Source organism: Barbus barbus (genome assembly GCF_936440315.1).
Source record: "Barbus barbus genome assembly, chromosome: 39".
Classification (NCBI taxonomy): domain Eukaryota; kingdom Metazoa; phylum Chordata; class Actinopteri; order Cypriniformes; family Cyprinidae; genus Barbus; species Barbus barbus.
The window spans coordinates 6236944-6246739 of record NC_136717.1 but is presented as its reverse complement, the minus strand read 5'-3'; the positions used below and the strand labels follow the sequence as shown (position 1 = coordinate 6246739).

Sequence of the window (9796 nt, the reverse complement as noted above, 5' to 3'; positions counted from 1 at the left end):
TCAATTAGACCGCTGTTAAACGACTACATGTGTATGTCTAAAAGACTGTGAATTTAGGTCTAGGCTATAACAAGTCTTTATTTGGGCTGTCCGTGAAAATTTAATAGCCGTCTAACCATATCTCAATATTAGACTAGTCATCAATTAGACCGCTGTTAAACGACTACAAGTGTATGTCTCATTGAATGTGGATAGACGTCTATTATATTTGCAGCTAATGCATGACTACATAAATACAGATAATAGAAAAAGTAATACCGAAAACACACCTTAAAGCAGGTTCTCATAAATGGCAATCGATTCAATCAAATTAAGCTTTTATTAGCAAAAGCAATATTTTCAACAACACTGAAAACTTAAATACATAAAATTAAATATTGACAGCTTGAAAGTATGCAAATCAAAAAAAGAATTTAAATAAAATTAATTATATACAAATTACAAACAACATTTTAACAACTTTAACTTTTAACAACAAAACAATTCCAAAAAGCCTTTAGTCATCTTTTCTTTTGTACCCACCCCCCCCTGCTCTCCCTGGTGCCTGTTTGAAATGTTCACCCATAGCACTCCTTATGTCCATCTCTGTAGCTGCTGGAAAGTTGGTCATCACGCCATCTGCCAAGAAATAAAAAGAAATGCATGAGAAATAGCTTTTTTTAATACATATTTGGGTTTGCTAGGTCTGAGTGTGAGATTATTAAAACATAAGCTTTAAGCATAAAGAGATAAGCTCTCAAGGCAATGTTTGCATGAAAACATGTGCATAAACATACCAATGATGACAGAGAACAGAGCCGTCTTCTCAAACGCTGCCTTCTGCAGTGTACCACCCCCCTTCATATTAAACATGGACATCAGCGAATTCTGCAAAACTCTAGAAAATTTAAAAAAAAAGAGGCAGATATAGAATGACATTACAAAATAAGCTTTTTTTATTTCACTGTTTTTTTATTAACTGTTGTGACCATATAAAAGACGCAAGTATTGTCACCACAATGTTAGATTAACGTGGCACATTTTATACACTTTACCTGTCCAACATTTTTCTTGTGCAGTCTTTGATGGTGCGTCCTCCAATTTTTGACAGTTTTGACACCTAAACACCACATGACAATGTCAGGCAGGTAATATTATATGCTTCAGTCTACAAGTGTTTATCAAGCATAAATGTTAATGCTGATTGACCTGCAAATTTTCCATTACTAATCTTTTTCAACTCATTACAGCGGATTGCGTTATTTAGTAATGCATTACCGTAATTTAATTACTTTTTTAGTAACAGTATTTTAACGCGTTACAATTTTCAAAACAATATTGTTACTAAGCCGAGGTCAGTATGTGTTACAGTCGCATTTTTTTCTGACAGAATGCAGTGTTTTAAAATCAAGATGGTAAAAAGGGTGTTGGGCACACTGAGCATGTGTGTGTGTTGTGTGTAGACGCTCGTGTGCGCGGGAAAGGACGACCGCAAAAAAGAAATATGTATTGCACAAAACAGGAATATGAACACCTGTATGTATAACACCTGTTTGCAGAGCTGAGCACTACAGTATGGAAATGCATGCTCACGAATCCTCTCATTATGACACAAATTACAGAGATTATACACATTTATTTTGTTATAATAGAGCTTTATGAGATTGTGATGAACTGCGCTGTCTTTTAGACATTATAAATGCTGCCCCTTTATCAAACTGTGCATGCAGCAGCCACTTGCTTTAATTAAAAATAAGAGTGTTTTGTGAATGTTGATGCTTAAGTAAGATATTAATCAGGAGCATGTATGCTGGATTTTCATACATTTCATGGGGGGAAAAAAAATAATGTAACTACTAACTAATTACTTTTGAAATTAAGTAATCAGAATAGTAATGTGATTACTTGTAAAAGGAGTAATCAGTAAATTGATAACTTGCATGCCCTGTATGCAAAACACCATTGTTCTGTAATTAATGTAATATTATAGATAAACATAATGATGGAATTTATCAAAAGGTGAGAGATTTACCATCGCTGCCCGGGTCTGCCCACTTTCCAGCTGACTTTCCAATAATTTGAACTCATCCGCTGTGGCCAACGCAGACAGGTGGAACTCTGGTTCCACCCTTTGCCCAATCCGCCGCACCTCCTCCTTTATTTCCATGAGCTGCATCAGCACCTTTCTTTGGAATCCTAAATACAAAGGCACTGTTACTTTCAAAAACTAAAATTAAACTAAAATACTAAAAAGTTAATAATTACCACACTGACGTATAAGCACTCAAATTAATCCATAAAAAGTTTGCATTACAAAATTAAATTAATTAATGTGGAGAATCATTATTTATTCCTGCAATAATGACTCAAAATATACAATAATCATCTAATAAATCTATTGATACTTACTTTTGTTCGACATTGGAAATGTGTCTTGCTTTCCTGAAAAAAAAAAAGGGAGTAATAAACTTGTAATAGATAAGCCAAAAAAAGGATTCAAACTAATTGGGGCAAAGGCATATAACTTTTACTATAAACACAAACTCTGCTCTAGCATTGAAAGACAAAATGCTACCTTAAATGCATACTCTAAAATTGTAAACAAATAAATCTCCACATGTGCAGGACATTTTATTTACAGTAACACTCCTTGACTGAGCTTAACAAGCATAGCGTGTCAAAGCTAACCTTGAAGATTTCTGCCCAGCGGGGTCCAGGGACTGCGGGCCGACTGGGATGGAGTCACAGAGCCTGTGATGACATATGAATATATTACTATTTACAATACTCACAAGTAAATTGGAAGAGTATCTAAAAAACACGTCCATGCTAACCTTGATTTCTGTTCGGTGGGGTCCTGGCTGACTGGCGCTGAGTCACAGAGGCTGTGATGAAGTATGAATATATTACTATTTACAATACTCACAAGTAAATTGGAAGAGTATTTAAAAAACACGTCCATGCTAACCTTGATTTCTGTTCGGTGGGGTCCTGGCTGACTGGCGCTGAGTCACAGAGGCTGTGATGAAGTATGAATATATTACTATTTACAATACTCACAAGTAAATTGGAAGAGTATTTAAAAAACACGTCCATGCTAACCTTGATTTCTGTTCGGTGGGGTCCTGGCTGACTGGCGCTGAGTCACAGAGGCTGTGATGAAGTATGAAGATATTACTATTTACAATACTCACAAGTAAATTTGAAGAGTATATTAAAAATAAATAAATAAAAACCTCCATGCTAACCTTGAACATTTCTGCCCGGTGGGGTCCTCGGGCTACGGGCTGACTGGCGCTGAGTCACAGCAGCTATAATGATATTGGAAAATATTACTACTGTACTATTTCACCACTAAAAGACATGCAAGTCCTGGCCTTTCCGTTTTAGTTGTACATTACCTGGGGTTGAGGTTAGGGTTGGCAATTCTAAAAAACGAGTCCTACATGCCTGCTTTGTCCCTGAAAAAGGCATATTCGCATGTGAAATACCTACAGAATAGTAATGTTTGGATGTACTCCAAAAAAAAAAAAAAGTATTTAAAGTATTTAAATTAAATTAATTAAAATAAAGATTAAAATAATTCAAAAGGACATCTTACTTTTGGGTGTTTCAATTTGTGTGGAGTCCAGGGATGTTGGAGTGCCTTTAGAGTAATGCAAAACAACATGTATTAAAATGTAAAACTATTGCTGAAATAGGGCATTTTTCAGCAGCAAAATGTCTGTTGTGTTGCACTGGTTTGCCCACTACATTCATAACAACTTAAAGAACTTAATACATTGTACAAATATTCTCCTTTTATTTTTATAAAAAGTAAAATGATTTAACTATGACTGTTGATATTGGCGAGTAGAATGTATACCTGAAATGTACTAGGTAATACATAATTATGCATAATTGTTTAATAATTTCTATGGTTGCATTGTGTATTTTATGTAATGTGAATTATGCTACATGATTGTACCCACTTGAATGCTCACAACATAAACACACAATATAAAATTTTATATTTCTAATATTTCCTTACTTTGCTCAAGGATTGGAGACAGAAGCTGGTGTGGTGTTTGTTGAGTACCTACAAAAAAAGAAACAACCAACAAAAAAAAAAAACTTAAAATTAAATCGCAAATGTGGCCTCAGTGTCACTGTACCCAAAATAGAGCACATTTGTGCATACAAGCATACAAAGTCAACAACACCCTACTGCAAAGTGTTATAAAGCAAACAGAATTTGCAGTTTGTTGTATCCAATGGAGTCATCTGAGAACCTAAATTTCAATAAGTTAATGTAATTATAAATGTGCATATGATCATGCTTTGCATAATATGCAATCAGGTTTAAAGGTTAATGCCATTTACAATACATGATAATCTGAGCGCATTATGTATTTGTATGTGTACTTGCTAGGCTTACCGGTAGGTGGTGTTGCAAAAAGGTCCTCAGAAAAGTTATCTGATAGAAATTTGGGGGGGGGAATTAAAAAAATTAATAATAATAATAATAAGTATTACTATTAATAATATTATTAAGTACATATAAATGTTAATCATAAGTTATTCCAGCGAATTTAGTTTACTACCCCAAAAACATTAGTCTATTTCATGACAATCTGTTTATACATTAGAAAAACTATACAATAACACTACAAAATTTCAATGAAATAAATCCATATTATATATATAAAAAAATAGAACAAAAGTAATATAATCTTTAGATAAACACACAAAAAATATTGGAGAACATTTTCTGTGGCCATCTTATAAAACAAATACTTAAGTGTCATTCACCCAATTACAACAACGCCAGCCATGCACCGACACACACAAGCAGCTAATCTTTAGGTCTGTCTTGCTCAATAACAGATACAGCTGACCGTAAGGCAAAACAAGTAGTTACATAAATAAAGTAGTACTCAAAAGGCCAGCATCCATAACCACTTAGTTTACAAAGAAATAATGAACTCACCCATTTTTGAATAAACCTGCTTCATCTGTTTATTCCCACTGATATGTTTTGTTGCTGAAAATATTTTGTTTTTTTGCCATCAGCACTTCAGTTTTATTTTAAACAGTTACATAATTTATTTAGAAAAACAGGCCAATTAAAAAGCATTAATGTGGACATGACCATGATGTTACATTTACCTGATGCTTTGTCAGCTTTGGAGGCTGTATCATATTTGTTGGGTGGCACGGGGAAACTAGAAACTATCAAATAAAAGGAATGTAAACAATGATGATTCTATCCAGAAGGTTATGTTTTTTAAAGATATCCTATCCACAAGCATTCATCGGAAGAGCCACATCAGTCCGACTGGCAAACAGTGCATAACATTGACTGTTACTGTTCATATGTTTCCATGTCATTCCATTAACTACACTAAAACAAATGAGGTGGTTACAATGGCACAGTTAGTTAAAATCTTATAAAAGTAATAGCATGTATTCTGTAAAATACTTGTACAGAAAAACAAACAAGTACCCTTGCACTTTTTTGGTGGAGGTGAGGGCAGCAAAGACTCCGATGAGCTCATGTCTAAAATAAATTGCAAAGTGACAATGGTATTATCAAGTGACTTTTGAGATGTAGACATGCATCAACAAAATAGTAATGGAAACTGAAATGTGAAAATCATACTTACCTTGGACATAGTCTTCATAATCTTTCCGTTTTGGTGCTCGTCTCAGTCCTTGTGACATAATGGTCTGTGTAAGGGACAAATTAGAAATTTGTTACATGATATTCACGCACTAAAAAATAAAAAAAAAGCCTGACCAGTAATCAAGTACAAGAATGACATTAGATTTTTTTTTTTTTTTTTAAGGTAGATACATCGCTCATACAAGCGTTGACATATAAAATGATGCCGGCAGTATTCCCACCCATTAATGTGAACTGGCCAACCTTCAGTTAACCCTTAAACACATGGAGAAGAGGGAATATGGCAACTCCCTCTGCATGTGGTAAACACACAGCCTTCTTATGCAAATCCTTTGTCCCCAACAGCTTCCTCTTTGATCTTCTGAGGTCACTGTCCACCACATACACGATGTTAAACAGCTTTGACTCACAAGGTAGATCAAACAGTGGCCTTGTGAAGTTTGGATCGATTATATCCACAACCAACATTCCATTTTGCCACTTTTCCCTCACAAACACAAACTGTTCTGTCTGTAACATGAAGCAGTTATTTGGTGCCTTGGTTGATATGAAGTACATTTTGCGCCTCCTTAGCTTTGTGTGTTCCTGGGTGTTTGCCTTTTCTGCCAATCTTTTCGTGACCTGAGCGACTGGATTTCTGCTATTTCTCACCAGTTTTTTAATGGACTGCAGGTGGTTCTCAAATGGAAAGCACGACAACTCATTCAAGGAGCACTGAAAGTTTAAAACATCATCAGCAATGTGTTTGATGGAGTGGATGTTATATGTTGGGAAAGTTTCACCATAGAGTTCAGAACTGGTATCCACAAAATGTTCCAGTAGACTTTGGCCATAGCCCAGGTAGTGTCCTCTTCTGGCATCATTTTCATCCAAGAGAATAGACATTCCAATTGTTAAAGACAGGAAGTGATAATAATGGGCCTGAGACAAAACATCCTGCAACACAAGTGGTCCCGTATACAGCAGAAACTGCCGTAATTCGGTTGCTTTCCAGCGATCAAGTTCAGTCAGAGATCTTGGTTGCCTGGCAAACTCAGCTGGCATCAAACCTTTCAGCTGTAGCAATTTCTGGCTTATTTGTCCACTCTGTCCTTTTTGCAACCTGCAAATTACTGGGCCTCGCAACAAAAAGGTAAGTAGTCTTTTCACAGCTCCAAGAAAAATTAGGTGCATGTGGTCAAGGGGAAACTGTGTGACACAATTGATTCCTAGTTGGGCTAGAGGTGTAGGTTCCTTCTGATGGTTTGGATACTGCAACTGACTAAATTTGTCATTAGTGATTTTCTCACAAGGCACTTTATTTAAGTGGACAACCCTTCTCTCAACTGACGTGGCCACTGACAGACAACGCTCACATCCATGCAAGGCATTATGGCTTTTGATGCACTTCAGAAATGCTCTTGCTGGAGCATCACATACAAATGCACGCAGTGTAACTTTGTGCACTGTGGTCTTGTGTTGGACACCTTTTTGCATAAGCACCTGCAATTCTGCTATTAAATCACAAAGATAGTCTTGCACAGGGTCAGGCTTGTTATTGCCATAATAAAGAGCAACCAGAAATGGCTCAGAGTCGTCAAATTTGGCAAGAATAGGCCAAAAGTGTGTTTTACTGGACTTGAATATTGGCAGACCATCTATATTGATGATAAGGTCTATACTGTCTGTGAATGAGGGTTTTAAGGAAAGGTAATGTTGAATTCCTGGCTCCAAACCATAGTATGTGTACTGGCCACCACATACATTCTTAATTTCAAAACCTGTTGGGGTTGCTAGCAGTGTTCTACTATCTTTTGGAAGTATATGTCCATGTGTCCGTAAGATTCCAAGCAGCGTATTTAGCGCAGTATGTGTTTGACCTGTAGTCGTTGCCCATTCAGCCAAATCTTTGCGTAATGATGGTGTATCATCTGAATCTGAAGATTCAAGCTCTGTATCAGATTCACTGGAATCAACAGTTTCCTTGTATCCATAGTCTGAATCCTGAGCAACCGAACAATCCCAAGTTGTTCGCCCCTCTTCAGCACCTACTTCTGAAGAAAGACCCTCCTCAAACAAATCCTCTTGAATGGATGAACCCTCTCCAGAAACATCCTCTTGCCTGGCTGCACCCTGCCCAGACACATCTTGCGTGGATGGACCCTCCCCAGACACATCTCCTTGTGACTGTACATCCAAATCTGGGTAGTCAACAAAACTGCTATTTGATGCAGCAAGAGCATCAACTCTGCTTCTCAGCCGACGCCATTCTCGTAGGTATTTGGGATCCATAACTGTTAAATATGATAATAAAAGTAACATTATAACTGAGTATGTGTAACTGTTATCCCATATGACATGTCTGCCTATTATCATAAAATTTTGTATTCAAATATGCGCTTTAATTGTAATTAACATTGTAATGATTGTAAAATTACATTTTTCCCCTTAATTTTGACTTTTTTTTTCACTTACCCAGAAGAAAAAAAATAATCCAGCCACCACAGTGCATTACAATGCAATAGTTGATTTGGAAATCTACTTTTATCTGTATAATTCCCAATTTTCCCCTGGGTCAAAATTGGTCTTCGGTGGTGGCTGACTGGCATGGTCATCCACACAGTAAAAGAGTACCCTAGTACCCACGTGATCATTAAGCCCAATATTAGCAATACATTTTAAATATTCTCGCTTATCCTATTCATAAAAAAAAACAAAAAAAACAATTAATGTCAGTACAGAAAGAGAATTACAAATTATTTTACAAAACATAACAGATACCAAAGTATATTAGAAATGTCAAAGGCATCACAATTTATGTATTTACAAATATCACAGCCTGCAGATGAACATTTAACTCATCTTTTTATTAGCACTGTAGAACCTTGTTACAAGATCTCACTCACAGTTTCATCTCACACCAGTCTAACTTAAATAATTGGAAGATACTAAAGAAATGACTAAATAAATACATAAGTACGTGAATGAACTGAAAAACAACAACCGTAGAGCACTAAGCTTGAGTTGGGAAACATAAATGTACTTTTAAAAGCAAAAAGCTAAATTTGTAGAAAAATGTGTCTAGAACAGACATATGGCAAAAAAGAAATATCACATCGTACTGTGATAAAAGCAAATCATAATCTCATTAATTGACATTCACATTTAAACTAATTAAGTAAATTTTACTGTTTTCCTACCTCCAGGAGTGCTCTAGTATTGCCTTATTTATATAAAACTGCACTTTTCCTTTTATATCTAACGTTAGCCAAAAAACGCGTGTTGACTGTAAAACAGTAGACTTTAATTACATGCATGTAATTGGTGTAATTAGTACATTTCCATCCATAGTCAATTTTACTGCAAACAATGCGCTGTCAGTTTAATTCACCGCGTGCAGCACAGCCAAAAATAGACTGGATGCCAAAACCATGGAAGTTAGTATAAGATCTTTTACTGCTGCAGACACAAAGCTCCTGAAGCACATAGGACGCGGCAGTCTATGTGCCCGAACGAGCATGCGGTTTCGTCTGATGTTTCTCGTATGCAGTGCTTATGAGTTGGACAACATGCTGGTCGCGCCAGTGCGAACGCTCGCAAAAAGCGCAGTAGCCTGCTTCAGTCACAATATACAATAACTGCTCAAACAAAGCTTTGGCGGACGCCAAAAAAAATTCAATGTAGGAAAAACCCTGCTACAGTTCTTTTACACTTAAAATGATGTAAAGAGACCTTCATAAAGCATAACAAAAATGCTTTCAAAGCAAATCACCTCCCTTGCCTTTCATGTAACCACGTGGCACGGCCTCTAACGATAAAAAATATTTAAGGTGATATCAGTAAGACAACACAGATACTTACAAGTCCAAAGTAAAACTCTTAACGTTTTTCTCGCTGTTCCTTTCTTCTTGGTTGCCCTGTCAATGCTCTATCGCGGCAGGTAAACTAAAATGGCGGTATGTCTATCGCGAGATCTGGTAAGTGTTTTTAAATGTCGCGTTGACATTGCTCATGTCTGAATAGGGCTAATTGCCATCTAACGGTTGAGAATTGTAATTGCATGTTTATTTCACTTAAAATTAAAGACCGTCAAATCGCAAAATGTTTATGTTGTATGGCAGAAATTTTTTAAAACAATGCTGTTACGATTATTGCCTCGATATGTCGTCGGGT

At 36.2% G+C, this 9796-nt stretch overlaps 2 protein-coding genes across 2 annotated transcripts; both read right to left on the bottom strand.

The window, feature by feature from the left end:
• Positions 1–298: 298 nt before the first annotated feature.
• Positions 299–7917, bottom strand: LOC306858910 (uncharacterized protein). The gene is made up of 18 exons (XM_079399710.1): positions 5625–7917; positions 5465–5518; positions 5128–5190; positions 4949–5002; positions 4397–4435; positions 4010–4057; positions 3581–3625; positions 3381–3440; positions 3228–3290; positions 3082–3132; positions 2948–2998; positions 2814–2864; positions 2668–2730; positions 2389–2421; positions 2012–2175; positions 1035–1099; positions 777–877; positions 299–618 (listed from the first exon to the last, which is right to left on the bottom strand). The coding sequence occupies exons 1-18, from the start codon at positions 5680–5682 to the stop codon at positions 497–499; spliced, it is 1185 nt and encodes a 394-aa protein (XP_079255836.1). The 5' UTR covers positions 5683–7917; the 3' UTR covers positions 299–496.
• LOC306858870 (uncharacterized protein) lies at positions 5811–9542 on the bottom strand. The gene is made up of 2 exons (XM_079399642.1): positions 9485–9542; positions 5811–7917 (listed from the first exon to the last, which is right to left on the bottom strand). The coding sequence occupies exon 2, from the start codon at positions 7913–7915 to the stop codon at positions 5894–5896; it is 2022 nt and encodes a 673-aa protein (XP_079255768.1). The 5' UTR covers positions 7916–7917; positions 9485–9542; the 3' UTR covers positions 5811–5893.
• Positions 9543–9796: the final 254 nt, after the last annotated feature.